The sequence below is a fragment of the Lepidochelys kempii genome, chromosome 27, assembly GCF_965140285.1.
Source record: "Lepidochelys kempii isolate rLepKem1 chromosome 27, rLepKem1.hap1, whole genome shotgun sequence".
NCBI classification, from domain to species: Eukaryota; Metazoa; Chordata; order Testudines; family Cheloniidae; genus Lepidochelys; species Lepidochelys kempii.
In genome coordinates this window covers 17,498,351-17,526,325 of record NC_136406.1, presented here as the reverse complement: position 1 = coordinate 17,526,325, position 27,975 = coordinate 17,498,351, and the positions used below count along the sequence as shown (strand labels likewise).

Genomic DNA, 27,975 nt, shown 5'->3' with positions numbered 1-27,975 from the left:
AACCTACGGCGCAGCATTGCAGGCAGAGCCCAGCAAATGTGAAAAGGTCACGCGTGTGCGTGTGCGTGTGTTTGTGTGCACAGCAGCGGCAGCGGCAGGAGAGAGTCAGTGAATCACTGTGACATACTCAGAGGCCGACGAGATCGTATTGCCAAGACTCCACCGGAACAGGAAAGGACCAAGGTGGAAGCAGTCAATGCTGGACTCCGGAAGGCCGGGTAACAGAGAGTTACCATACACACTGGGACAGAGCATTGTCCCATCGAGCCTGGTATCCCGCTCCCTCCGCACCGGCTCTGCCCCCCAGGCCCATAGAGCCTGTTATTCTCATCGTCTCCAGTATCCTGCCTCCTGGTGTGCGGACCAGAACGTAGACTCCTCTCGTCCAGGCTCCGCTTCCAGCAGTGGCTTAGGCCTGTTAGCTCACAGAGGCATAACCCCCCCACAATGCACCTGGTCGATCATGAAAATGTCTGGAAGTTTGCATGTTTCGTTTCACCAGGGCAAGGTGGGTGTGGTACCTGGGCCTGCCCTCCCTTGCACGGGCTCCCTTCCAGTCGATCTCGAGGGCTCCCAGGGTAACTCTTTGGTACCTGTTCTACTGCAGGTCCTTGGGAAGCAATGCAGAGCGGGGGCCGACGCTTGGGGCAGAGCAGGGCTCGAACAGTCACCATGTGATGGCTGGGAAGCAAACAGTGGACCAACTCTGCCTAGTCCTTGCTTGGGGTTTTCACCCTGAGTGCTCTTTGCAGACATTGCTGAGTGAAGCCCCACCCGGATCATCATCCCCGTCAGAAGCGCAAGGCCACACTGCTGACAATAAACCTGCTGGCTCCTGGGTCCCAGTCCCACTTCCACTCCACTAGCCCTCGCTGCCTCTGTGGATGTTCAGGTAACTCGGGCTAATGCACGACAGAGAGGACAAAACTAACTGCCCACGCGATGCTCACAGGGGCCCCGCGTCGTCTGTCTTAACGGTGCCAAGCCAGCCGGTCCTGAGCAAAGACAAGGAAAGGGAGCAATTACCTGCCATCAGCTCTTCCTAGTCATCTACCCCCCTCTCGGGGGCCACCAGCTCTCGTTCTCCCTGGTCCCCCAGGTTGCGATTCCTCGTGGACAGCACAAAGGCCGGCCCAGTTTTCTCTATGTGGATCCCTCTGCTGCTGAAGTAGCTCTGCAGGGCACTTAGGAACCATGGGGGAAACCAGGCCTGAGTCAGCTGGTGCATTAACAACCTGGGTCCTGCTCACTGCTAGTGCCTCCTCCACAGGGCCCCGGGGAGCTGCTCCCAGTCCCGGGGAGGAGGGGCTGGACTCCAAGCTCACCACATGGTGCGCCAGGTGGAACAGGGAGCAGCCTGCAGCTCCTGGCTTTGCAAGGTTGCTGGAAGTGAGCAGCTCAGGCCCACAAACCCACTTCCCAGGCCCCTTGCCTCGCTGGAGCTCACCTCCCCTGGGACAGCCAGCCCCAGGGCTCCGATACCGCTCCACCTCGCTGTGCTTGGGGCTGCGCTGCCCTTAGGTTTAGCTTGCTCCTTCTGTTAATGGTTTTCTCTGTCCAGCAGTGGCCGCCGGGGAGAACGTCCCAAGGGGTAACAGCTCTGGGCTTGAGGTGCCATCTGGGTCTGTTCTCATTGAGTCTGAAGGGGCTTGGCCCGTTCCGATCCCGGGGGCACCCCCCTCACCCGCTTTGTCTGGACGGGACGCTCAGAGTGCTCTCAGCGCAGGGCATGGGCCCCCAGCCGCCTCCCAGGGGGACCCTGCGGGGAGCAGCAGAGGGCTCCTTGCACAGTCAGGCTGAGGAGCGGTATCCGCTCCCAGCGGGAGGGCGACAGGCCACGTCCTTGCCCTTCTGTCTCGTACAGACACACACGTTAGCACGTGACCCTTTGCTTTTAGGCCCCCATTGAGCCTGGACTCCCCGGGCGGGGGCTTTACCTGCGCTCCCCCAGACAATGCCTCCTGCAGCCCGGGAGCCGGGCGGCCCTGCAGGGCCCGCTGTGGCATGAGACATTGCGGCGAGAGCGAATTCATCTGGCACCGGTATTGTGGCTCATTAGTGAGGCCCTAATGGGCACTTGAAATGAAACTTCCTGAGCTCCAGAGACGGCAGAGAAAGGCCGAGGCCCCTCTCAAGGGCTTGGCTAATGTAACCTCACCCCAGAGGTATCTCGCTGCCTTCGATCCCAGCCGCCCCCTCCCCAAGCCTGTGTTATGGAAAAGAAAGAGACGCTCCTCCCCGCCCCCCCGGCTCCTCCATATAACAGCTACAAGGGAGATGTGATCAGTTATTCATCAAAAGCCTTTCCACCCCCCACCCCACCCCCCGGTGGTAGTGAGAGCCGCTTCCAGCCCAGCTCAGCTCCGGCATCGTGGGAATGCCATGTGCAAAAAGCCTCAGCCCCCTGATCTAGGAGCGAGACCAGCCCCCCAGCTCACCAGTTCTCTGTTCTGCGGCAGGTCCAGCATGCTCCATCTCTCACTCTGCAGGGATCGGTTCTGAACCCAGCCCTGCACCAGCAGGGACAGGAGACCAAGGAAGGTGACTTGAAGCATCAGGTTCATCTCTGGAAATAGCCTTTGCTGGCTGTAACAGAAGAGAACTTGCCATGCTACACCCTGGGGGGTTCTCAGCCGAAGGCTGGCCTGGAGCAGCAGCATCACTCTCCTGGGGGTGCCTGGGCAGCGTGGAACTTGCCCCAGGGGTAGAGAAAAGCCTTGGCACTGAAATCCTCGCACTGCCAGGGAGAGGCAGTGCTACTAAGCCGGACTGAGCCAGAGGAACAGCAGCAGCCCTTTGCCCTGCTGGAATGCCTCCCAGCCAGGAATGAACAGCTCCCTGCGAGGCCCACGGTCACACAGCCGGATGGTGACAGCTCTGGGAGTGGACTCCAAGTCCCTGCTCTGGCCACTACTCCAGACAGACAGGACAGAGTGAACCAAACCTAGGGCAGAATGAGCCCCAGGCCCTCTCCAGGCCACCCACGGGCCTGCTAGGGGCTTTCACCAGGCTCTTCACAGGCACTGTCCACACATGGGACTCAGCCCTGACGTGGGGGAGATTTGTTCACCCCACAGGCAACGCGGTCACTGGAACCAGGGGGCTGGGACCGAAACGCAGCAAGGCCAGATGCTGCTGGGAGAGGTGGGGCAGCGCGTTTCCAGCTTGGTGACCTGGGCGGTTACTGGAGTGAACCTCAGGGCATGTCAGCACAACCCACAGATCTGGGCAGCAGGGCTCACGCCAGCATGCTAAAAAGAGCTGTGCGACTCGACATTGCGGCTCGGGCTGCAGCCTGGGCTTTGAAGCCTGGGGGGAGCATTAAGGGCCGGTCGTTTTCTGCCAAGCTGGAATTCCATCCTCAGCGGCAGCAGCTTTGCAGCGAGCGGGCGATTCTGAGCAGCTCTGCATGGACAGGGGGTGGACAGTGGCTATCCCTGTGGCCAGTCCCCTGCCTAACAGGGGTGTGTGTTAGCTCTCTGTTTTTTCATTATTATCCTCCCGTGGCTGCTTGTGGGACCTGCCTGCTTCCGCCTTTCCTGGCTGTGGGCTTTGCTCTCAGCATGGCAGCTTGCCCCAGCACTGCCCCGGAAGACCCTGCATGAAGGTTAGCCGAGCGATGTGATTTGTGTGAGGGACTGCCAAGTTCTCAGCATCTCCTCCTGGAGCCTTTTAGTGGGAAAAAGTCCTAAAGTTTCCTAAGCACAGAGTCTTTGCTAAACCCTGCAGCCAGCAGGCAGATTCAGCTCAGGGGAAAAAGCAGGGGGGCCCTGCATGTCAAGCAGCTTGCTTTGATTGGAACAGTGGTGAGAAGGACGGGGCCATGAGACAGCAATGAGGTAGCCCCAAAAAGCAGCCAGGCAACCCGGCCCCCCTGTAATTTGAGCACTGCCGCGGGGTTGATAGAGCCGGTTCCAGGAGTCCCCCACCCTGCCGTCCTTTCCTAGGGGAGCGTGGTACTCGGGTGCGCTCTGTCCCCATTACAAATTGGACACACAAAGAGGGCACTTACCTCTGCTCTTTCCTGGCGCTTGCTGTCCTGGCTGCTGAGTGAAGTGTCAGGCAGGCAGCGCGTCCCCTCCTTATATACAGCCCCGCGTTCCCAGTGGGTACGTCAGAAAAGAGGGAGCCATCACCCCGCCAAGCTTCCTCTTCCTTCTCAGTGGGCGGTGGGTGGACAGGTATTGTTCGCCAGGCAAGTGCTGCTAGCCTTTGGGAGGACAGCGATGGGGAGGTCTTGCAGTTAATCTTCCATGCTCAGGCTGAATAGGAGCTGGTCACAGGCTCCTTCACTGAGCAGGCAGAAAATGTGAGCGCCCAGTCCCCTGGCACGGGGAAATCAGCCTCCCAGGCCAGAGCAGGGAAGCCTGGGCTCTGGGGACAGTGTCACCGCGACACGCCTTGCCCAGGTAGGTGCAGGTAGCCATTGCCCTGCCAGACTGGCAGCAGAGGGGCACAGCCCTGAGCCCAGGTGGGGCTGGGGGTCTGCCCTCTTCTCCACGCCCCGCGTGACTTGGTTTATTGCAACGCCTGGATTTGGTGCTTGTGAAAGTGAGGGGCCCACAGCGCAAGCAGGTGCCAGGCAAAGCTGGACAGGGACTGTGCAAGCTACCCATCCCCGGCTCTGCTAGTGCCCCTCAATCCCGACCCGCAGACCCCTGTTATCCCAGCCCTGGGCTCCCCCTTCCCCACAGCTCTGCCAATGGACTGAGACCACTTTCTCGTGGCTTCAGTCCCAACGTTCCAGTCCCAAGGGGAGGGGGCTGGTTACATCTGTATTGCTCTAGGGAGCCGGAGCCTTTTAATGGCCATGGCTCCAGGGTGCAGCGGGAGCAGGGGTGGAGGCAGGCATGGGCACTCACCACCCCCGAGAAGGCTGTTCTGCGGGAGAAACGCGCTGGGCCCAGGCTCGGGCCCCAGAACAGACAAACAATAAGAAAAGCAGGAGAGCGCCCATGGGCCAGGTCCTGCCCCTGCTGGGGGTGGGGCTGAGAGCACTGGAACAGCCTCTTCTGCCAACCCCCCAGACCCTGGTCTCTGTTTATGGGAACCTAGCCCACACCTGACCCCTGGAACTGGCAGGGACTCGCTGGCCTGGGGGACACAGGAGCTCAGACTGGCCCCTGTGGCCTGCCAATCCCTAGCCTTTGTTGCTGCCCTTGGAGGCTCTGAAGCATCCTGGCTCAGCTCTGCCCAGCTGGTCGAGTGCCCGGCCATCCTGGAGCAGTTGTTTGTGTTTCCATTTCCCCCTCCCATGGGCTGAATCATGCAGCCCTAGCTGCCCGGCTGCTCACCTGCATCAGCCTCTCGTGGAAGAGACAAACAAGTGGGCCTGGGACACTCTGGCTCTTTGCGGGTCTGCACGGGGAGTCCTGGCTGAGCCCACCCCACACCCGAGCCCAGCAGCAGGATTAGCACAGCTTCACCCGGTCCTGCCACTCTGTGATCCCTGGAGAGCCCTGGCTGCCGGGCCAGGGCCATGATCGGGCCGGGCATTAACAAGGCACCAGGCAGGACTTTCAGTGCTCGGAGGTGAATGAGGGACTGGTGAATATCCCTCCCTGCCCCCGCCTTCCCACACCTTCCTCCCACACCTCGCTGCTTCAAGGACCCAGGTGACTCCGGCTCCTCCAGCCCCAGCAGGCAGGGGGAAAGATGAAAGTGCCAGGGCAGGAGGCCGGAGACGGGGTGAGCCACTAGGGCTGCAGCCGGGCGCCAGGTGGCTAGAGCCTCGCTGCAGAGGCTGAAGCTGACGTGGAATGGGGCCCAGACCGTGCTCGGTTAGCGCCAGCCCCAGCCTGCGGTGCCTGGCTCACCGGAGTGTAATGCAACTGCCTGGCTGGCTTTAGTAGAGCGCACCTGCCCATCTGCTGCATGTGCCAGCCTGGGGCTGGTATAACTCGCCTGCCTGGCAGCAGAACATGCCAACAGTGCCCAGCCATCACACCGCTGCCTTGCAGTGGCAGGTGCCGGGGGGATGCCCCCACCCCGCTCCCCCAGCCCGCTGATGTGTTTGCTCTGCTGCCTGTGACAGGCTGGTGCCATGCAACAACTGCTCGGCCTCCGGGCAGAGGGACCCACTGGGGTAAATTCTGAGTCATCCCAGAGCATGACCTCTGGGCCCTTGCACTGCCTGCCCTGAGCCAAGTCTGACCCCGCAGCCACACAGCGAGGAGCCCCAGCCCCGTGGAGCGGCCAGGCCAGAGGGACCCGCTCAGAGCCAGCTCAGGCTCATCTCCGAACCAGGGGCTCACGAGTCTGCTTCTCACATGCCCAGTAATAAGCAGCCCGTCTATTGCCCGAGCACCTGCCATGCGGCGGGAGCCCTGCGTGCTTTACTGACTCCGGAGATGCAGCTACTCCTGGGGTGGGGCAGAGCAGCCATTCTCCACCCAGGGCACAGCACCAGATTCCTCAGGCGGGGAAGCCCATAGAGACAGCTCCAGCCTTGGTGCGAGAGGAGCTGATGCCACTGGGCTGGGCTGGGCTGTGGCTCCCACACGATGAACCTTCCTTGCAGGAAGCGCGACAGGATCTTCAGGGCCCAGGAGTGGTGAGGACCCTGGTGTAACAGCTCCTCGGACAGAAGGCAGCTCCAGCATCATCCCCTGCGGGGCTGCCAGTCAAGCCACCCACAGGCTGCATCTCGCCCGCTTGGTGCCGTGATGTGGCCCGGCCCATATTCAGAATCTGAGCATCTAGCCCTTCTGGTGGCGAAGAAACCCTTCAAAGGTGATCATGACATCTGCCTGTGTCTGCAGAGAGCCTGAAACAAGAGCTCGGCCAGGGGTGAGCTCCCCCATGGCCCTCAGTGGGGTGCGTCACGCTGAAGTTCAGCCATGACACACCAGTGGAAGCATCACTCTAGCATTGCTGAGCCCAGGCCTAGAGGGGGCGGTTGTGGGGGGAACTGAAGCCCATGTGGGGGCAGATGGGAGCTGCCATGGGGGAGGAAGGGCAGAGGGAAGAGAGGAGGAATGACGTACAGGACATGGGTTGGGGGGCTGGAGAAGGGAGAGAAGCCGCGAGAGCGGGAGCTTAATGGGGGGAGATTGATACTGCATGGGACAGTCTGGTTCTGGGGCATCAGAAAGGGCAGTTCTCCCCTCGAACGTGCCACGGGCACCAGCCCCGCTCTGCGGGAGGAGGGGGGCTAGGAGTGTTTAGTCCCCTACGTATGGCCCAGCCCTCAGGAGAAATGAAATACAGCCCTCTGCACCTCCCCGTTCCACTCCTGTGCCCTGCGGCACACTGGGGAAATGAGCCCAGCGGAGAGACCGGTTGTGACGAAGTGGGACTGTTTAACTTTCTTAACAGCTTTCACTTCATCTGAGACCTTCTCAAAGCTATCCACACTGGATCTTTCAACAGGAAAGTCAGTGGATCCATTCACAACAGAAAATTTCTGGCTGTTAGGAACTGAAACTTTCTTGATTAAATCACTTTCACACCCTTCAGTTGCAGTAAACTGCTTGGAAAGGATTCCTTTCCCTAGGGCTTTTCTATGCAACAAATCACCCTTCACAGAAATTCTGCTCTTACCCTCTTTACCTAGGGCTTGCTCTAGAGGAACACTTTCCTGAGCAACAACAGACTCTTTCTGGGTCTCCCTTACATCCAGAATTACCTCTGGCCCATCCGGTGGATTCCTACACAATCCCCTTTCAGGCAAACTCACAGACTTCCTAGATAAAAGGTCAGAAGCATTCTCCTGCCCTTTGCCACACACAAGTTCAGGAATCTTTTCCTTCTTGCTACAGGTTTCCACACCCTCAGTAAATAACACGATCACATCACCTTCATGCTCTCCTTGTGCCCTGGCTAGGATCTCACCCTGATTAGACAGAGTTGCTCCACCCTTTCCCAGCCACACACTAGCAACAGGCAAAATACAAGCACCAGAATTGTCGGGTCTCTGGAATTTTGCATAGGCACTAACTGGATGCGACCTAGTTACAGGGCCATTCTCCCAAGCAGACACAAACTTAGGACCCTTCCCTTCCTGGGCTTTAGCTGAATCCAGAACCAGCTCTGGGACAACTGCACGACCCTCAACCATCACGGGCTGAAAGGCCCCTTCTGTCTGCTCCACAGAGAAAGACAAGCCGGACACACTTTCTCCTTTCCCAGACACACAGCTTGGGATCTCTTTCCCCTTGTCCCATCACACAAGGCTGGTCACAGACAACTGCTTGGAGATCAGGGTAGCTCCCTCCATTTGCAAGTAAATACCCCTGACAGACACGGGCACATTTCCTTCCCTGTCACAATTCTCCACCCAGCTAACAGGTAAGGTCCAGGGACACTCCTCTTCCACTCTCCTCGCCTTCCCACCCTGCTGACTAGACAAAGCCATCAGCTCACAAGGTTGCCTAGGTTCATCCAGACTTTCCTTACCAAGCACCTTGCCACTCCCAACAGATCCCCTGCCCTGCCTGTGTCTCCCCCTACTCAGCTGGGGTCTCAGCTCCCACTGTGCTCAGCGCTGCCCTTGCTGTCCCAGTGGGGATAGGCAGCGAGCTCGCTGCTTTCCTCACAGCATCAGAGCCAGCGTGAGCCCCCTCTCCGGTGTGCAAGGGGGGCGGGGAGCCCCAGGGGTCTGGTTACAGGCAGGCAGGTAGCCTGAGCCTAGAGGCTCCTCCCTGCTGCCAGCCAGGTCATCTGCATTTTCACTAACCATTTCCCTCTCCACCAAATGGTTCCCTGGATCCAAATTCAAACCCTTGGCAGTTACTGGAGCAGGGCCTGGATCCTGTCCCAAAGAGATACAGTCACCCCACAACAGGATCTCGCAGCTGGTATCCTGGAGAACCCCAACGGCCAGCCAGTCCGACCCCTCCTGTGTCTGCACAGGGATCTGGGCCATAGGCAGGGCGAGGGGCTTCATCCCTGGGACCCTCACCCAGCTCACCCTGCCCCTCAGCATCTGAGGCTGCACCACCCAGGGCCTGACAACAGTTCTCTCTGTCCCAGGATCTCGCCACCCCAGGAATGTCTCCCCATTGACCGTCACCTTCCGCTCCCACTGGGGGTCCGAGGGGCCTGGCCCAAGGAAACTCCACACAGACATATAGGTTGGGGTCAGGAGTGGGAGCTTGTCTACCTCCCCACCCATCTGGCTGATGGAGTCTATGGCCTTGGGACCCAGCAAGGGAGCTAGACACTGGGGCTTTTCCGCAGGGTCCCCCTGGTTCAAATCGCCAGCCTGCTCAAAGGCAGTGAGGTGGCATCCACATCCCCCCCTCCCCAACCAGGGGCAGCAATTTAGTCTCGAGGTTCCCTGCAGAACTGGCCCCCCCGGGTCTATCCCCACTCACCCCGGGGAGGTCCCCTAGGCCTCTCCGCTCCCCCACCGCCAGTTCATGCTGCTGCTGCTTCTACCCCCTGGGGTTTTGGGGTGGCCAAAGGGCACGGGCCGCATAAACCTTCCCACATGTGGCCTGTGAGTGCTATCGACCACCCCCGACCTAAGGGAGGGCGTGAAACTGGAAGGGCCTGGTGTAACTCCCCACCAAGGAATGGGAGAGATGCTGGGGCATCCATGGGAACGTTGGTGGCTTCAAACTTCCCCAGGTCACCGGCTAAAGTGACCCCACTCAGTTCGATCTCGAAGGAGGGAGAGATGTGACAAAGTGGGACTGTTCTTAATGTTTCCTCTGAATAGTGTGGGGGTGCCTCAGTTTCCCCTAAGCAGTTCTTAAGTATCTAGATGGTGGGGTAAGGGTGTATGATTATTGCAGGGCCCTAGAGGGCAGGTGTGTGCAGGGGTCTGGACACAGAGGATGGCCAAAACCCTGCTTCCTGGCAACTGATGGCCTGGGCCCTTCCCCCCCTGCAAGGTGAGAGCTAAAGGGTTGGAGAACAAAGGAATCAGGTGCCCTCCTGGCCCGGGAAAGGGACAAAGTCCAGAGGAGGAGGGGCTGGAGAGAGTTTCAGTTTGGGGCTGGCTGGGACATGGAGTGAAGTGCAGACGGGGCTGTCTGGCTCACTGCCCCCCAAAATGGACCCAGCTGAGGGGTCCTGTTCTCTGCACCTACAAGCTCTGTGTTAGACCATGTTCCTGTCATCTAATAAACTTTCTGTTTTACTGGCTGGCTGAGAGTCACGTCTGACTGCGGAGTTAGGGGCAGGACCCTCTGCGTTCCCCAGGAGCCCCGCCTGGGCGGAGTCGCTGTGGGAAGCGCACGGAGGGGCAGAGGAGGCTGAATGCTCCGAGGTCAGACCCAGGAAGGTGGAAGCCGGGTGAGCTGTGTGTCCTGCAGACAGGCTGCTCCCAGAGAGAAGACTGCCCCAGAGTCCTGCCTGGCGTCGTAGGGAGCATTTCCAGAGCATCGCCCGGGGACGCCGTGACACCGGTGCCTGCAGCACCAAACCTTGCTGCAACCTGGGGGGGTCTCCCATGGGGGGGGCACAGAGAGAGCAGGGGTTCAGGGGGAGCAGAGGAGACAGGAGCTAATGCTGAGGCCCCTCCGGCAGCGTGGTTCACGCCAGTGAGCTGCTGCTCCAAGCTGACTGGCGCATGAAGGTGGCTGTGCCCACTGGGCTCAGTGCCACATGTAAGGACCACGTGTCACGGAGTGGGGGGGAGTCCAGGCCCTGCCCCCCTCTTCCTGGGATCCACTGAGACTCTCAGCCAGCCAGTAAAACAGAAGGTTTATTGGACAACAGGAACACAGTCCAAAACAGAGCTTGTGGGTACAACCAGGACCCCTCAGTCAAGTCCTTCTGGGGGAGCAGGGAGCTTAGACCCCAGCCCCGGGGTTCCCTGTGTTCCTCCACCCAGCCCCAAACTGAAACTAAACCCTCCCAGCAGGTTCCCTGCTGCAGTCTCTGTCCACATTCCTGGGCAGAGGTGTCACCTCCCTGTCCCCTTCCTGGCTCAGATGACAGGCTCTCAGGTCTCCCCTCCCCAGGGCACATTCCCAGGTCAACACTCCCCCCTCCCTGCTGCGTCACACCAGGATTCCTCACACACCAGTCTGGGCATCGCGTATTGCCCAGCGGCTGCTGACACAGGGAAGATCAAGCAGCATTGGCAGGTTGAAATGCCTGAGGGGGGCTACAGCTTGAGCTTTAAATGCCCTAGCTTGGCCTCGTCTTCACGCCCTACTCCAGAAGGCAGATGGCAGGACTTCGGCCCAACAGGGGAGACTTTGTGACCTGCCTTTGGGGGACCAGGTTTAACATAGAGACCAGTGAACTACAGCTCGCACTGGGAGAGCAGCAAGGGGTGGGGGTGGCAGACCTCCCCATGCCCAGGCAGGGCCCAGCACTGCCCCAGGCTGCCATGGGGGCTAGACTGGCTAGTGGGATTTGCATCCCCCAGCTGTCAGCATGATCCTCTCACGCCGGCTGGGGAGGTGCATGGGGATGGCTGGGAGTCCCTGACACTTCACCACAGTGATTGTGGCACCTGGCAAGGTGTCCCAGGGTCCCAGCCCCATCCACCCCCAAGGCAGACACAACCTGAGCAGGGCTCGCTGCCCTAGCTCCTTCCCACATACCCCCCCAGCCTGCCCCCCTTGCAGCAGCCACCCAGGGCAGTGCAGACTACAGGGCGCAGCGGTGGGGTGGACGGAGCCAGGAGCCGTGCAGGGAGCAGACAAGTTTATTGGGGCCCCGTGGCAGGGTCACGTCCCCACTGGGGGGGAGCACAGCCCACCTGTACAAACTCAGGGCAATGTGAGGGCTGCTTCACTCCGAACCCCTCCTCGCTCTGGGACGGCCATGCTGCTCCCCCTCACACCCGGTCGCCCTGGGCCTCGCCCGCAGAGAACACGAACTTGTGCATGGCGCGGACGTACTCTGAGCCGTCAGGGCTTGTCAGCTTGAGCCGGGTGAGCGGCATAAAGAACTGGGTGGTGAAAGAGCGCAGAGGGGGGCAGGGGGTGCAGATGGCTTCCAGGAACACCTGGGAAAAGCAGAGAGGGGGCACATGAGGGACAGCTCCAAGCTGGCGGTAGGCAGGGGACCTCTTGGGGGCTGGGGATCCCCTCGCTGAGGGGCAGGAGGCTCAGCTGACAGGAAGAGCAGGGCCATGTCAGCATAACAGGGCCAGAGCCCTGCCTGGGACTGTACAGACCCTTCCCCTGTCCAGGGAGCAGCCCCACCTTAGGCCCCTGTGGGCAGAGAGGGCTGCGCCAGGCTCCCCGCCCTCATGCTCCCCGGGAAAGGGAGCAGTGTGAAGACAGGGGGTGGCTGCACCCTGTCACGGCCGACTCATGGCTCTTCTCCCCAGGGCTAGATTGCTCTGCGGGCACCCCTCCTTGGCACTCTGGGGCTCAGGGCTTGCCTCAGCCCCTGGCCCTGGCCCTGCCCCTCTCCCCTGGGCAGAGAAGCGGGGGGCTGGGAGCGACCTGCAGGACCTCCTCAGTGTCTTGGGCCACATCGCGGAAGAGGCTCTGGCTGTGCTGGAGGTACTGGCTGTACAGGGCACAGGTCTGCGGGTCCAGGCCTTGCAGCACGCAGCCCTCGGTGTCCATGCGCTGCAGGTTGGCCAGGAAGCTCGTATTGACTGGGCCACACTCAATCAGCGTGATGCTGCGGGAGGAGAGAACAGAGACGGGGACAGCTGTCTGTGCAGACAGAGCCAGCACGCCCCACCCTGCCCAGGGGCAGAGCCCCCAGTGACACCCTACAAGCACACACAGAGGGGCTTTCACCCCCAGGCCCTGGGCACTCGGCCTCTTGAGCCAGTTCTGCAATATGGCCCCCAGGAGCTGGAGGGGTGTGTGTGACGGGGACAGGCCCAGAGGCAGGGAGAGCACAGCCGTTACATGCTAGGGCCGAGGATGGTGGCATGTTGGACTTGCTGGTGCACAGACGTCTCCAAGCCACCCAGATTTCCCCTCCGTAGCCGGCCGCGGTGCGAGCGATGCTGGAACTGGAATGCTGCGTGCAGGTCTGGGGCGAGTGTTGTGTGGAGACCTTGGGGAGGTGGCAGGAAAGAGCCACAAAAGCGATTCCAGGGCTGGAGACGATGCTGCACAGGGCGAGGGACCGAGCCCAGGCTGGTCAGCTTCCCAGAACGGTGACTGAACGGGGACTAGGACAGCGCGGCAGGACCTTCCCGGGGAGAAAATGTGGGCTCCCTAAGCTAGCTGAGAAAGGCAGAACAGGAACCAGCAGCTGGAAGCTGAAGCCAGATGAATTCCAGTTAGAATTAAGGCAGCGGTTTGTAACCGGGCAGGTGACTGACCACTGGAACAAGCTCCCCAGGGCGCTGGTGGGTTCTGTCTCCTGGGGTCTGCAGACCCAGACTGGTGCCTTTCTGGGTGATGCTTTAGTCAGACCCCAGCTCTTGAGCTCAGGACAGGGGAACCAGGGGATTCTCTGGCCTGTGCCATGCAGGAGGCCAGACCAAACAATCTAACGGTCCCTCCTGACCTTAAACTCCAGGAATGGATGAACGCCAGCGATTCGGGTGTTTCCATCCTCTTGCCTGGAAGTGCCCCTGCACTGTCAATTGGCTGCAGGATTATTCTTCCCTTTGTCACAGAGTCCCCGGGCAGTGCTCTGGGACTGCTCCCTACGAAGCCAGGCAGGACTCTGGGGAAGTCTCCTCTCTGGGAGCAGCCTGTCTGCAGGACACACAGCTCACCCGGCTTCCCCCTTCCTGGGTCTGACCTCGGAGCATTCAGCCTCCTCTGCCCCTCCGTGCGCTTCCCACACCGAGTCCTCCCAGGCGGGTGTGACGATGAGACAAAGCAGGGAGGGGGGAGTGTTGACCTGGGAATGTGCCCTGGGGAGGGGAGACCTGAGAGCCTGTCACCTGAGCCGGGAGGGGGAGGGGGAGGTAACACCTCTACCCGGGAATGTGGACGGAGACTGCAGCAGGGAGCCTGCTGGGAGGGTTTAGTTTCAGTTTGGGGCTGGGTGGAGGAACACAGGGAACCCCAGGGCTGGGGTCTAAGCTCCCTGCTCCCCCAGAAGGACTTGACTGAGGGGTCCTGCTTGTACCCACAAGCTCTGTTTTGGACTGTGTTCCTGTTAATAAACCTAATAAACCTTCTGTTTTACTGGCTGTCTGAGAGTCTCAGTGAATCCCAGGAAGAGGGGTGCAGGGCCTGGACTCCCCCACACTCCGTGACAGCAGGGTCCTGGGGAAGCCGGAGGGTTCTGCCCCCCAACTTCGCAGTCAGACGTGACTCTCAGACAGCCAGTAAAACAGAAGGTTTATTAGACGACAGGAACATGGTCTAAACCAGAGCTTGTAGGTGCAGAGAACAGGACCCCTCAGCTGGGTCCTGCTCTGGGCAGGGGGTTGGACTAGATGACCTCCAGAGGTCCCTTCCAACTCTGATATTCTATGATTCACACCATGTCCCCAGCCAGCCTCAAACTGAAACTCTCTCCAGCCCCCCCTCCTCTGGGCTTTGTCCCTTTCCCGGGCCAGGAGGGCACCTGATTCCTTTGTTCTCCAACCCTTTAGCTCTCACCTTGCAGGGGGAAGGGCCCAGGCCATCAGTGGCCAGGAAACAGGGTTTCGGCCATTCTCTGTGTCCAGACCCCTGCACACACCTGCCCTCTAGGGCTCTGCAAGGACCATACAACCTTATCCCACCCCCTAGATACTTAAGAACTGCCTAGGGGAAACTGAGGCACCCCCACACGATTCAGAGGAACTGTTAAGAACAGTCCCGCTTCATCACACTCTTTCCGTCCCAAACTACTGAGCAATAGCACCAGGCTACAGCTGCCTTGTTCCACCCCAGAGGTGGCTGCAGGGCAGTGAGTGCTAGCGACAGGTATAAAGTCCTTTGCATGGCCTCAGGCCTGTTCACTGTGAGCTCCCCGCGGTACTCACTGCACATTGAACTGCTGCAGGATCACAGCCAGGCTCTCACACAGACCTTCCACGGCAAACTTGCTGGCGCAGTACACGGCGTTGAAGGGGATCCCTTGGGCACAGCAGGAGGGACGGGTGAGAACCAGCAGGGAGACCCAGGCCAGCTCCTCCCAGACAGACCCTAGGAGCTCAGATGTTATACTGGGCCCCACTTTTCACCCCTAGGCGGAGGGATTTGCAAGGCTACGTAGGTACCCACAGGCCATGGGGTGCGGGCAGCATCACAGAACACATGCATGGCTGTCCTGGTGCGTGCACACATCAGGGGAGCTGCTCTCCAATCCCCGCCTCGCCACAGCAGCTGCTCGAGCTCTTTGTGAGAGGCCCAGTCTCCCCAGGGTCCTGGTGGACAGTGAGGCCATGCATGGCCGGAATCTCCCCAAGAAGGGTGGGGCCGGGACCCCACAGGCTGCAGTGAGGGGCCGATGAGTGCAGTGAGCAGGCACCTGGGGAGAGGGTCGCTGGGTTCCACAGGGACAGGGCTTCTGACCAAGCCTGGCTTGGGAGGTACCTCCCCCATGGGGCAGGGGGGTCTCTCACCTTGCAGTGCCCCCACACTGCTGGAAATGATGATCTTGCCAGCCTTGCGGCGCTTCATGCCGGGCAGAAAGGCCTGGATGGTGCCAATGGTCCCAAACACGTTCACATCGAAGATGGTCTTCATGGCCTGGTAGGAGCAGGTCTCCAGGGGGCCCATCAGCCCCACCCCGGCATTGCACACTGGGGGTGGGGCACAGCAAGGAGCCACTGTTAGTGGGGTGCAGGGAAGGGAGCTCCCTGGGGCCCACGTCCCCCTCAGCGCCAGCCCCATGTATTCAAAAACAAGTCAGCCCCCAAAACATCATGAAATTGGCTTAGAAATCTGAAGCATGGGGCTCTGGTCATGGGCTTTTGTGGGCTGAGCCCTTAGATCTTACCTGTCCCAGTGGCCACCCCGACACCAGGGCTGGACACTTCGGTCTCTTTCGCAGTGAGAAGCGTGATTCTCTCCCAGTCACGGGACAAACCCCAGGGACGGCAGGAGCAGCAGGACTGGACATTATCCCCTTCTGTGTGGTGGGGGGTGAGGGGGGCCTAGGGCCTCACTGGCCCTCCCCACATTGCTCTGGGGGCCTCCCTTTCCCTCAGAGGCTCTGCAGGGCCCATGGGCAGATCCCAGGGGCAGCCCCTCGAGGAGCTGGCTAGTGGGGTCTCAGCTGTGCAACCCCCCGGACCTGTCACACATGGCAAACCTGGCAGCTGGAGGGGAACCTGGCAGATCTCCCTTGGTGTCCAGCAGGTGGGGAGAGGCAATGAGCTGGCTGGGTAACTAGGCCCCTTTCCCAGGGCGGGCCCAGGAGGGCGGGACGGAAGCTGGGGCAGGGTCGAGGAGCATGGGGCTCACAGAGATGCCTGGCCAGACTGGCTCACCCAGCACGTCGACACGCTGCTCCTGCAGCTGCTGTGCGGCCGCAGCGAGCGAGAGCGGGTCGGTGACATCCAGCTGCAGGATCTCCAGGGTGCTGGCGTGGCAGCCCCTCACGCACTCCAGCAGCCGCTCCTTCTTGGCCAGGTTGCGCATGGTGGCGTAGACTAGGAGAGAACAAGTGCCCGGCTTTGGGGTGGGGGCTGCTTGCAATCCCCCCCAGCCACTGGGCAGTTGGCAGCGGATCTGCTCTGCCTCCAGGGGAGGCCCCCCACTCTGGTGAGTACAAAGACCCTCCTGATATGGGCGGCTCCAGCAACTCCAGAGGACAAAGGCTCTGCTGTGGATTGCACCATGCAAGTGTCTTCTGAACGTCCCCCCCCCCCGCAGGAGATACCTTGGGCCCAGGCTCCCCTCAGACCGAAGGCTCATCCTGGCCAGTTCAGCCCATCCACTGGCCCCAAGGGGCTAACTCCCTCCAGGGCCACACAGGAGCAGAGCGAGTGACTCGGTTCCCCCACCTCCTGGGATGCAGCAGATCTCTAGGGAGCCCCATCTGCATGGACCAGGAGCAGCTGCTGCCGCCCCACAAGTGCTCAGGACCCCAGCCAGCTCACCACCAGGCATGTGCTGGGACTAGACACCCCTTGTGCTGCCTGACACTACATGGCTCCAAGTCACCTCTCCTCCCCCAGGCTGCGACCTGCCCAGGACCATTTCCTTTTCTCCTCCCCTCTGGCCCCAGGGAGTTTATTCTGCTGAGACTGCTTGGAAGGGAGTAGCCTGGCTGCCCCATTGGTTTCTCTCTTAGGGGGCCTGTACGCCATTACCTTTAAAGGCGTGTGTATCCCGTCGGCCCCACCATGCCCGGCCCCACAGCATCCCCCATCTCCAGCCCACAGCTAGTACTCCCATCCCCTGGGGCTGAGGAGCCCACCTCCTTCCCAGCTGAGGAACATGTATCTGCCGGCCCCTCGTGCGCCCATTGCACTGGAGCGCACCAGCCACGGGGTCAGGACTGGCTCCAGCTCACGGCTCTATGAGCCTGGGGAGTACCTTTAAAGCGGCAGGAGGCGTCCGAGGCCAGGCGCACAGCCAGCCCCAGGCCGATCCCCGAGGAGCAGCCTGTAATGAGCACCACGGTTTTCTCCATCGCTGGCTCTGGCTCGGAGACTGAGCATCCAATGCAGCTGCGACGCCTGCTTCCCGCAGACAGCCCATGGGCTGTGGGCTCTGCTATTTTGTCTACTTTCTTATCTCAAGGCTGGGCTCTCCCCCATCCCTCCTCCACCCCCAGCAGAGCTTCCCTTTTGCCTTCACTCTCAGCAAGCTGAGAGATAAGATTTCAGCAGAGAGGGCACGGCTGAGGCCCCAAGCAGGGGAGGGGTGTGGCGGGGCAGGGGCAGGCTGTTTGCAGGAGGCGACAAATGGCCTCACCCCGGCCCAGGACACGGACTTAGGGCTGTAACAGCCCCAGGCAGCCATGGTTAGCAGTGGGGTGGGGGGTTGACAGGTAGGAATTGGGGCCAGCAGAGACCCCTGGACTCAGCCTGATCCTTCCCCATGGGACAGGGCCAGAGCAGGATCGCTCCATGTGCTCTCCACCATTTCGTCCAAACCCCCATTAACACCAGCGCCCCAGCCAAGGAGCTTCCACTCCTCCCCTTGGAGCCACCAAAGCCTGGCGAAAATGGAGAGATGGCCCAGCTGCTGCTTCCCCCATCCACTTGGCCAGTGACCCTGCCAAAGAAGGAAATTCAGCTGGTTTGGCAAATCCATGCTGGCTAGTCCTTGTTATCCACCAGGTGCTTACACATGCATTGTTTAGTCATTTGTTCCAGTCCCTTTCCAGGGATCGAAGTTGGGCTGACTGGCCTGTATCACAGAATATCAGGGTTGGAAGGAACCTCAGGAGGTCATCTAGTCCAACCCCCTGCTCAAAGCAGGACAAATCCCCAATTTTTGGCCCAGATCCCTAAATGGCCCCCTCAAGGATTGAACTCACAACCCTGGGTTTAGCAGGCCAATGCTCAAACCACTGAGCTGTCCCTCCCCCCTGTAGTGCCCTGGCACTTCATTGGTCCCCTTCCTAAAGATGGCAAATGTCAAAGCCTTCTCCAGTCCTCTGGGACCGAACTGGAGGGAAGAAGCGACTGGTCCAGGGGCATCCAAAGCCAGGCCCCTGCAGTTGCTCATTTAAGACCCACAAAAGGGTATCTTGGCCATGAACCTCAAGCCAAACTCCACCGGCATGGAGCCCCCAGAGCTCCGAGTGCAGAGCTGAGTCCCGCAGCGCCGGAACAGCTGCCTGGCTGCAGACAGCCTGGCCGGGATGCGCCGTGTTGTGACTGCCTGCAGCTGTGAACTCCAGCCTCTGGCTGTTCTCAGAGACCTGCTCCGATTCACAGCTGCCACCCTCCTCGCCCCGCTGGGCACAGCGCCCAGAGCCACATCGCCCTCTGTCAATAATGCCGGGAGGGGATGGGGAAGAGACACCCCCAGACGCGGAACGAACGGCTGCCAGGGCTTTAATTGGCAGGCACAGTACGGGCATCAGAGCCTCTGAAAAGTGCTTCCAGTTCAAACCAACTTACGCAATCGTATGAAAATCATTCAGCTAGAAGAGAGAGAGTCCACGGCAGCCCAGCCCCCGCGCTCCGGCTGCACCTCTCGTGCCCCGAGACTGGAAGCAGGTGCAAGGAGGAATTCAGACCCGTGCCAGCTCTCCTTAGGAGCCTCACAGGCCGGTGCGGGAAGGGGGCAAGGCACAGAGCAGCACTCTGGGTGGAGGGGGGCGAGTGGGGGGGTCTCTGGTGTAAAAATATACTGTCCTCATAAAAATATATTCCCAAAGTCTGTTTTTCCTTTAGTACAAAGGCACAGAGGGGGTTCAGAGTGGGGAGCCAGCCCCCATCCGGACAGGTCCTGGCACTAGGAATAACCCCACGGGGTGAGCTGCTGTTCTGGGGCAGATCTGCCCCCATTTGAGACCAACAGAGAGGGCACGTGGGGAGAAGAGTGGGGACAGCCCTTAGAACTGCTCTGACACCCAGGGGCTGGGAGGGGGCTTCTGGGGGGGGCAAAGGGGGGACAGGAGTTGAGGCAGCACCCCCTAGCCAGGGACAGATGGGAGCTGCGGGCGATGCAGTGCCTAGCCCTGGGCAGGGGGCAAGATTCGCAGGGACCCGGCTGCAGTGCGCACTTTGCAACGGCATCAAAGCAGCAGGATTGGGGCTTTCCGGCCTCCCTGGTTTTTGTTCTTTAGACCCCTGAATAGCAGCGTGTTCACACTCCCCTCCCCGGACAGAGAGACTCTTCCCCTGGGCTTGCGAGGGTCCCGCTGCATTTCCCGCCCCGGGTCTGTTCAGAAGCGATTCCCTCCTCTGAGAGCCTCCCCAAACCTTGCAGCTGCCAGTGGTGGGGAAATGGGACTTGGGGGTTTTTCAGCCTACAGCAGCGAGGGCATCACCTACAAGGTGGGCACTGCCCACATGTGCCCATTCCAGATCTGCACCCAGCACCATGGTATCCCAGCGTCTACCCCTGCCCCCTTCTGCAAATCCCATGCCCCCAGGGGATCAGCACTCTCACCCTCCGTCCTCCCTGCCCCTGCAACAGGCCCCGTCCACCCTCCGCCCCACAATCCAGCGGCCTCCCCCAGACACTGGGATCAGCCTCCAAGCCGCAAGGCTGGGCCGATGGAGACGCTGGTCAGGTCAGAGCATCCCAGCTCCCCGAGGGTCAGTGCAGGATCGGTCCCTCCAGCCCTTTCCCCAGGAGCTCATTCCCCAGCTCGCCGTGCTGCACTGGTGGGTCCAGCCCAGTCCCGCTCCTGCCCACACGGCAGCGTGGCTCACACACAGCGCAAGGCTCCTGCTTGGTTTCCCTTTGGGTCCACGGCCTTGGTTCAGGCTCTGGCAGAGGCTTGGGGGGGTAGGACGGGGAACCACCCTCTCCGGCGTGGGAGAGGCCGGGCCAGCCGCAGAGACGCCATTCCCACCCCCCCAGAGCCACCAGCCGCCCTCACGCGGCCCCGACCCGGCCGCGCCGCATGGCACGGGGGTAATACTTGAGGAAGATCTTCCTGACGATCTCCAGCGTGTCGCCGGCCGGCTGGGAGGGGTAGCGCTTGCCGTTGTAGATGAAACCCCGCTCCAGCTGGAAGACGGCCTGGTTGAACTGCTCCTGGTGGAAGGGGGTGCCGGTGGTCAGGCTCTCCACCAGCGCCGAGACGAAGAGGCTCCAGCGAACCCGGTAATAGTCCAGCACCAGCCCCCCGAGCTGCTTGTTGGCGTAGTCCAAGATGTTGCCGTTGGGCCCCCACAGCGTCACCTGGTTGCGGGCGTTCAGGTCGTACAGCTCGGCTTCCTTGTCGCTGGTGGCTGCGGCCCGAGCCTGCTCCAGCCAGCGGCCCAGCAGGAAGTGGGGGTCACTGGCCAGGAGGCCGTCCAGCGCCGGGAGCAGGTCGTACAGCAGCACCCCGCCGGCCGTCAGCAGCTCCGGCAGCGAGCGGCTCTCGAAGGCCCGCTTGATCTCCAGGTAGTACTCGCTCACCAGCTGCTGCGCGGCCTGCCGGGTTACGTCCACCAGGTCGTAGCGGAAGGCGGGGCTGGGGCCCAGCTCGGCAGCCGCACCCAGCAGCAGGCGCCAGGCCTCGTAGACGTCGCTCGTATTGTACCACAGGCCCGTGGCCATGCGCAGGGACGGCCGGCGCACCAGCGGGCTGCGGTTGTGGTTGGCGCAGAGCCCCGAGCAGTTGTAGACGCTGCGGAGCAGCAGCTGCCAGGCGCCGGCCGCCTCCGCGTTCCTGGCGCCGTAGCGCCGCTCGGCGTAGTTGGCGACCCACTGCTGGAGGTCCAGTGGCTCCTGGCGCCAGCCCAGCTCGCTCATCAGCTCGTAGACCATGTCGTTCTGCTCAATGCCCTCCGGGGCCAGGCCGGTGCCCACCAGGGTGGAGTTGGGGAAGCGCCGGGCGTCGAAGGGGCCCCGGTTGATGCTCTCCACCGTGCCAAAGAGGCCGTGGTTGCCGCCGAAGTTGTGCAGCATGCACCAGATGAAGGGCTGCCCATAGAAGGACTCCGTCCACTGGTACACGGGCTTGGACTCCGCAAAGAGATCCAGCACGATCATCCTGCCGCTTGGCACGCCACGCAGCAGGGCCCGCACCTGGGCCGGCTGCCAGAAGTCGGGCTGGTGCTGGAAGAGCCAGCCCTGCATCAGCCACAGCGCGTCGGGGTCGGCTGGGGACAGACACACAGAGCCGTTAGTGACCTCAGGACACGCTGTCCCCCCACGACAGAGCTGCCCCACACCTGTCGCTCCCTATAAAGGGCTCAGCGCATCAGCTGCCCTTGGGCTCTGAGCGGTACCAGCCCCCCTCTGCCTGCCGGCCCCGAGAGCTCACTGTGCAGCTCACCCCGCAAGCTGCATGTAAGGGCCTGGCCTGCTGGCTGCAGTCCCCAGAGCCGGTTCAGCCCAGACAGGCTCTCCCGTGCACTGCCCTCCCAGTCTCGCTAATGCCCCTGCCCTGCAGAGCCCTCACCATGCCCCTCCTCTGCGGAGGCTGCTCACAACTGGCCACCCATCCACTGCCCTGAAATGACCAACTCATTCCAGCTGGGCCACCAAGCCAGCGCAGCCTGGGGACAGTCTGAGCTGCAGCCCCGGCCGGCAGGAATCTAGACCAGCCTTGACCCAAAGCCCGGGGATGAAAGGTTCCCAGCTCCCCACCCCGAGCCATCCAAGCCCTTTAGGAGGAGCCTGGTTTCCTGCTCGGGTCCTACCTCCGGTCATGGATCTGAAGACGGCAGCGCTGACCCCTGAAAGGTAGGCAGGGTCGGAGGACAGGGGGCTCATCTCATTGAAGGTGTCTGCGTTGTAGATGTGATCCGTGCCGAACTCTCGGATCAGCTCCTTCAGGAAGAGGGTCCCGATCACTTGGAACATGGGATCGCCAGGGTCCAGCAGGTAGGCACACGAGTAGGTGCAGTCGAAGTTGCTCCAGCTCCCGAGCCGAGTGACGTTTATCCGAGGGAAAACCCTACGGCACAGAGCAGCAGCCAGGAGTCAGAGCAGGGGGCAGGGCTCTCCCAACCCACCCAGCAATGTAGAGCTCTGCACGTGGGTGCAAGGAGCCATCTGGGGAGCCTGGCCTAGATGGGTGTGCACAGCTACTAGGGACGGAAATATCGGTTAAAAAAGGAAACCGGTTAAATGATTAAAATTATCTAGTTTAACCGGTTAACTGTTAACCGAGGTGGCTCTGGAGGACCAGCGCAGGGCGGCAGGGGCTGGGCTCCCACTGGCCCAGCTTGAGCTGGGATCCCAGTGGGGCTGTGGGCCTGTGTCCGCTCCAGCCGCCTACCCGCCAGGGTCCTGCCAGCCTACCACAGCCAGGGATGGGGTCCCGCCTGCCTGCCCAGCCTGGCACAGCTGGGGCTGCTCCAGCCGGCCACCGGGGTAAACGGTTACAGTTCGGTTAACAGTAAGCCTAATGCTTACCAGTTAACTGGTTAATCGGTTAACCATTTACATCCCTAACAGCTCTGTCAGTCCCATGGGTCTCTGCTGCTCTCAGGCACATGCGGCTGAGTTGTATTCGGTGGGGACAGACGCCCATCTGGGAGAACTGGTCTTGCCCAAGCCCCAACACTGACGCACTCCCACATCTGTATCTACCTCAAGACACCCCTGGGGACATGCCCCGCGAACGCTGGCAGCACCGGGATCATTCCCAACGACCGCATCCTCTCCAGGATCCTGTACTGGGAGAAAGGAGGAAAAGCCGGATAAAGGGGGAGAAGGGGCCGGGAGACGGAGGCACGTTGCTCTGGGCTGCACCACCCAGCTCAGGGACAGACACGCACCACATGAGCGTATCCGTACTGGAGTCTCCCGCCCCCAATCGTAGCCCTGAACAAAGCTCCAAGCCCACAAGTACCAGACGGGGGGGTGGGAAAGACAGCCTGGCTTGGAGCTCAGCTCAGGGGCTGCTCTCAGTCCAGAGGGACTAGGACGATGGAGACAATACCCAGGTCAGCTCAGTGTCCCAGCTCTTTGGGGGCCAGGGCAAGATAGTCCCTAGAGCACGTTTCCTAGGGCCCTTCCCCCAGGCACTTATTCCACAGCCCCTGCATCCCATGGGCGGCACCATACCCCTGGCTCCCACATGCTTGTCTGGCAGTGCACGCTGAGGGAGGAAGAAAGCAGGGAGAACTGTCGCGGGGGCGTCTCCACAACGTGCAGGCTGGGTGCTCACAGACCTGGCCCCAACAGTGAGCCAAGCGCAGGTACCTGCAGGTACAGCTGCTTTAGGTTCCAGGAGAGAGGCAGGGGCCCCGCCCAGGTGTGCAGGTTCCCCATGCGGTTCCAGGCGAGGAAGGCGGGCCCGGTGAAGTACTCGTCTATTTCAGACTGGTTCAGGCCCAAGGACAGATACACCTGGAGCGAACGGGGGGAAGAACACAAGGAGCGACGTCAGCTGCTCAAAGCAGAGGGCCAGATTCAGCTGAAGCCCTTTGCTGCTCCCTCCTGCAGCTCCCAGCGGCTGCTGACGGGAAGATGCTGCCCTGCTGAGCACAGCGCTCGCTCAGCCCCACAGGGTGCGTTCGGCCTGGATGTGCCCAATGCTGGAAACGCTCCCCTCTGGCCAATCCCAGCCTCCGCAGCCCCAGCTCGGCCAACGCAGCAGATCTACCTGGCCACGCTGACCAGAGATGGCTGGGCTGCTGGTCAGCTGCTGCCCCACATCAAGGGGCTGGGTCGCTCCCCGGACGGCAGCCCTCCCCACAGAGCGACCTGTTCTGTGCTGTCCACAGGACAATACATTTAACGTGTCCCCCCAGCCAGGCCCTGCATGCAACACGGCTTCACTAGAGACCAATCAAATACTCAACCCGCTGCCAAACAGCCTCCTGCCCGGTAAACGCCAGCGCTAGGTTGATGCCGTTGAGCGCCATCCAGTCGATCTCTCTCTCCCAGCGAGGCCAGTCCCACCACACGTAGGAGTAACTCTGGGTGCAGACATTCTGGTAGTAGCGGAACCTGGGAGCGGAGAGAACAGACGCCTCAGAGAACATGCCAGACTCCGGACCCCACCCCAGGAGACTACCTCGGGGTTGGCACAGGTGAAAGAAGCCGGGATGGAAGCAGCTCCTCGCAATGGAACTTAATGTGCATCCAGGCATCTTGTCCGCTCCCGGCCAGCACTGGCCCCACGGATGCTGGAGAACTAACTCAGACAGCCTCTTCCCCTGAGCGCAAACGTTACACCCCCGATGCTACACACGGGGACTTTGTTTTTTCAGTGGAGACACTTTTTTTGTGTCGATTTCAACATCCCCCTGTGTGTTTTGCAGCTCAAACACCTACAGCTCATGCAAAGCCTAGCAGGGAAACTGATCCAGTTGTTTGCAACAAACCAAAGGGCCCATTCTCTACGTTAGACAGAGAGGAACGGTCATTGTCCAAGACTAATGAAGCACAAGCAGCGAACAGGACAGCGAGGACCAGGCACGGAGACCCCCTGCCGCGCTCTCCGGTAAGGCAATATCTTTGCCCGTGAAGAATTGTAAACGGACGGTCCCCTTTCTCCTCCAAGCAGCAAGAACAGCAGGAGGCTGTTTCCAGATGATCTCGAGTGAGAGCCACAAGATTTCACGAGTTTCAGAGTAACAGCCGTGTTAGTCTGTGTTCGCAAAAAGAAAAGGAGGACTTGTGGCACCTTAGAGACTAACCAATTTATTAGAGCATAAGCTTTCGTGAGCTACAGCTCACTTCATCAGATGCATATCGTGGAAACTGCAGCAGACTTTCAATCTCTCTGGTCACGCAATCACAGACATGAAGGTCGCTATCTTAAAACAAAAAAACTTCAAATCCAGACTCCAGCGAGAAACTGCTGAATTGGAATTCATTTGCAAATTGGATACTATTAATTTAGGCTTAAATAGAGACTGGGAGTGGCTAAGTCATTATGCAAGGTAGCCTGTGTCCTCTTGTTTTTTCCTACCCCCCCCCCCCAGATGTTCTGGTTTAACTTGGATTTAAACTTGGAGAGTGGTCAGTTTGGATGAGCTATTACCAGCAGGAGAGTGAGTTTGTGTGTGTATGGGGGTGGGGGGGATGTGAGAAAACCTGGATTTGTGCAGGAAATAGCCCAACTTGATTGTCATGCACATTGTGTAAAGAGTTGTCACTTTGGATGGGCTATCACCAGCAGGAGAGTGAATTTGTGGGGGGGGGGTGGAGGGTGAGAAAACCTGGATTTGTGCTGGAAATGGCCCACCTGATGATCACTTTAGATAAGCTATTACCAGCAGGACAGTGGGGTGGGAATAGGTATTGTTTCATATTCTCTGTGTATATATAAAGTCTGCTGCAGTTTCCAAGGCATGCATCCGATGAAGTGAGCTGTAGCTCACGAAAGCTCATGCTCAAATAAATTGGTTAGTCTCTAAGGTGCCACAAGGCCTCCTTTTCTTTTTAAGATTTCACCAGCGGCTTGACTGTATGGCAACGAACCAAGCCAAGACCCTTCCCGCTCCCTTGCGTCCAGCGCAGCCGCTAGTGGGAAACGCTGCAGGGCTTTGCCTTCCGGCTGAAGGAGCACTAACCAAAGCTTCCTGACGAGCCGCACCAGACCCCAGGCCGACGGCCAGGGCAGCCTTGGGGGAAGAGGACTGGTTTCCAAGGACCTGCATGTGCAACCCCGCTGCTCCAGGATTCTTCCTTCGCTTTCACGTAGCAAAACCGATCAAGCCACGCAGCCCCCATGCGCCTGCCAGGAGCTTTGTCAGCTTTCACAGGCCAAGGGAAGGCTCCCCTCGGGCGCCCCAGTGGCTGAGCTAATTGGGTCGATCTTTGCTAGCCTGAGCATCAGGACCCAGCCAAGAGCACCCGTTCACACGACCAGCACAGCCAGGATCCAAGCGGCTCTCAGTCAGCGTGGGGGCCGCTCCAGGACAGGGAGATGCTTCCTCTTGCCGGGAAGGCTGCGGGCAGCTGACTGAAGCTCCCTGTTAAATGGGGAAGTGCCCTTTCCGCCCCAGAGCCCCCCAGTCCCGCCACGGGCCCACCCAGAGCGGCTGCACAGCGAGCAGAACAGGCGCTAGAGGCAGACGCCATCCCTCTCACCCCCGTGGGTCAGAGACACAGGACCACGGACACCCCTGGGGTAAGCGCCATTAACTCCACGCCCTCCACCAGCCACAAACCTGGCCCACGGCATCTAAATTCCAGGACAGGAGCGCGGGGGGGGGGGGGGTGAGAGAAGCCGGGGGGGCGGGGGCAGCGGCCAGGGCAGCGGCCGGGGGGGGCAGGTACCTGTTGGGGCTGGCGGCGCGGATCACCCCGGGCACGGCGGGCAGCGACCGGGGGGGGACAGCCGGGGGGGGCGGGGGCAGCCGGGGCCGGGGGGGGCAGGTACCTGTTGGGGCTGGCGGCGCGGATCACCCCGGGCACGGCGGGCAGCGGCCGGGGGGGGGACAGCCGGGGAGGGCGGGGGCAGCCGGGGCCGGGGGGGGGCGGGGGGGGCAGGTACCTGTTGGGGCTGGCGGCGCGGATCACCCCGGGCACGGCGGGCAGCGGCCGGGGGGGGACAGCCGGGGGGGGCGGGGGCAGCCGGGGCGGGCAGGTACCTGTTGGGGCTGGCGGCGCGGATCACCCCGGGCACGGCGGGCAGCGGCCGGGGGGGGACAGCCGGGGGGGGCGGGGGCAGCCGGGGCCGGGGGGGGCGGGTACCTGTTGGGGCTGGCGGCGCGGATCACCCCGGGCACGGCGGGCAGCGGCCGGGGGGGGACAGCCGGGGGGGGGCGGGGGCAGCCGGGGCCGGGGGGGGCAGGTACCTGTTGGGGCTGGCGGCGCGGATCACCCCGGGCACGGCGGGCAGCGGCCGGGGGGGGACAGCCGGGGGGGGCGGGGGCAGCCGGGGCCGGGGGCAGCCGGGGGGGGCGGGTACCTGTTGGGGCTGGCGGCGCGGATCACCCCGGGCACGGCGGGCAGCGACCGGGGGGGGACAGCCGGGGGGGGCGGGGGCAGCCGGGGCCGGGGGGGGCAGGTACCTGTTGGGGCTGGCGGCGCGGATCACCCCGGGCACGGCGGGCAGCGGGTCCGGCAGCCGCAGCTGCGCCCCGGACCAGGACACGTGGCAGCCGCAGAGCTCCCGCAGGTAGCGGTAGACGCCGGCGGCGGCGGCCACCCCGCTGGAGCCGGCCACCCGCACCCGCTCCGCGGCGCCGGGCGGGGAGCTGAGCCGGTAGGTGTCCGGGCCGCCGGCCGCCAGCGAGCGGTTCACCGCCACGGCGAAGCCCGCGGCCGCCCGCGGCCCCAGCAGCCGCTGCAGCAGCTCCCGCACCGCCGCCGCCTGCCGCGCGTCGGCCGCCTGCGGGGCGGGGGCCGGGGCCGGGGCCGGGGCGGGGGCGGGGGCCGGGGCGGCCGCCAGGAGCAGCAGCAGCAGCAGCGCGGCGAGCGCCATGGCCGGGTCCAGCCTCTCCCGCCCCGGGCGCGGCCAGCTGGGGGGGGCGGCCCTCCCGGGAGCCAATCAGCGGCCGGCCACGCCCCCCCCCCCCCGCCCGAGGTATCCATGCGCCCGAGCGAAACAGTGTCCGGGGCTCGGGGGCGTGGAGCCGACCCCGGGGATCGAGCCCTCCCCCAGCCGGCCCTGGGGACCCCTCCCGGCCCCCCCAGCCCAGCCTACGGATCCCTCCCTCCCCCCCAACCAACC

General features: G+C 61.7%; 2 protein-coding genes and 1 long non-coding RNA gene across 4 annotated transcripts; all 3 read right to left on the bottom strand.

The window, feature by feature from the left end:
* Positions 1-12: 12 nt before the first annotated feature.
* LOC140903825 (uncharacterized) lies at positions 13-8,381 on the bottom strand. The gene is made up of 3 exons (XR_012156346.2): positions 4,013-8,381; positions 2,439-2,586; positions 13-995 (listed from the first exon to the last, which is right to left on the bottom strand). It is a non-coding gene; the product is annotated as an uncharacterized LOC140903825 (long non-coding RNA).
* Positions 8,382-11,592: 3,211 nt separating this feature from the next.
* Positions 11,593-18,665, bottom strand: HSD17B1 (hydroxysteroid 17-beta dehydrogenase 1). 2 transcript variants are annotated; one of them, XM_073325714.2, is made up of 6 exons: positions 17,310-18,665; positions 16,259-16,420; positions 15,389-15,568; positions 14,807-14,900; positions 12,357-12,540; positions 11,593-11,911 (listed from the first exon to the last, which is right to left on the bottom strand). In XM_073325714.2, exons 1-6 carry the CDS (start codon positions 17,404-17,406, stop codon positions 11,741-11,743), a joined length of 888 nt encoding a protein of 295 aa, XP_073181815.1. In that variant the 5' UTR covers positions 17,407-18,665; the 3' UTR covers positions 11,593-11,740. The 2 variants fall into 2 exon arrangements, with proteins under 2 accessions (XP_073181815.1, XP_073181814.1); XM_073325713.1 differs by lacking the exon at positions 17,310-18,665 and having other exon boundaries at positions 12,366-12,540; positions 16,259-17,268.
* Positions 18,666-18,764: 99 nt separating this feature from the next.
* NAGLU (N-acetyl-alpha-glucosaminidase) lies at positions 18,765-27,726 on the bottom strand. Its single transcript, XM_073325712.1, has 6 exons — positions 27,314-27,726; positions 24,149-24,296; positions 23,547-23,693; positions 22,932-23,017; positions 22,037-22,293; positions 18,765-21,493 (listed from the first exon to the last, which is right to left on the bottom strand). Exons 1-6 carry the CDS (start codon positions 27,724-27,726, stop codon positions 20,277-20,279), a joined length of 2,268 nt encoding a protein of 755 aa, XP_073181813.1. The 3' UTR covers positions 18,765-20,276.
* Between the last annotated feature and the right edge of the window lie 249 nt (positions 27,727-27,975).

Bases quoted from the DNA above. Each gene is read 5' to 3' on its own strand.
- HSD17B1 (XM_073325713.1), bottom strand. From the start codon at position 16,685: ATGAGCCTTCGGTCTGAGGGGAGCCTGGGCCCAAGGTATCTCCTGCGG. The intron at 15,569-16,258 runs GTGAGCCAGTCT...CCCCACCCCCAG, and splicing joins GCAGCGTGTCGACGTGCTGG to TGTGCAATGCCGGGGTGGGG. The intron at 14,901-15,388 runs GTGAGAGACCCC...GCTGTGCCCAAG, and splicing joins CAGTGTGGGGGCACTGCAAG to GGATCCCCTTCAACGCCGTG.
- NAGLU (XM_073325712.1), bottom strand. From the start codon at position 27,726: ATGGCGCTCGCCGCGCTGCTGCTGCTGCTGCTCCTGGCGGCCGCCCCG. The intron at 23,018-23,546 runs GTACCTGCGCTT...CCTTTCTCCCAG, and splicing joins TAAAGCAGCTGTACCTGCAG to TACAGGATCCTGGAGAGGAT. The intron at 21,494-22,036 runs GTAGGACCCGAG...GTCTGTCCCCAG, and splicing joins CTTCAGATCCATGACCGGAG to CCGACCCCGACGCGCTGTGG.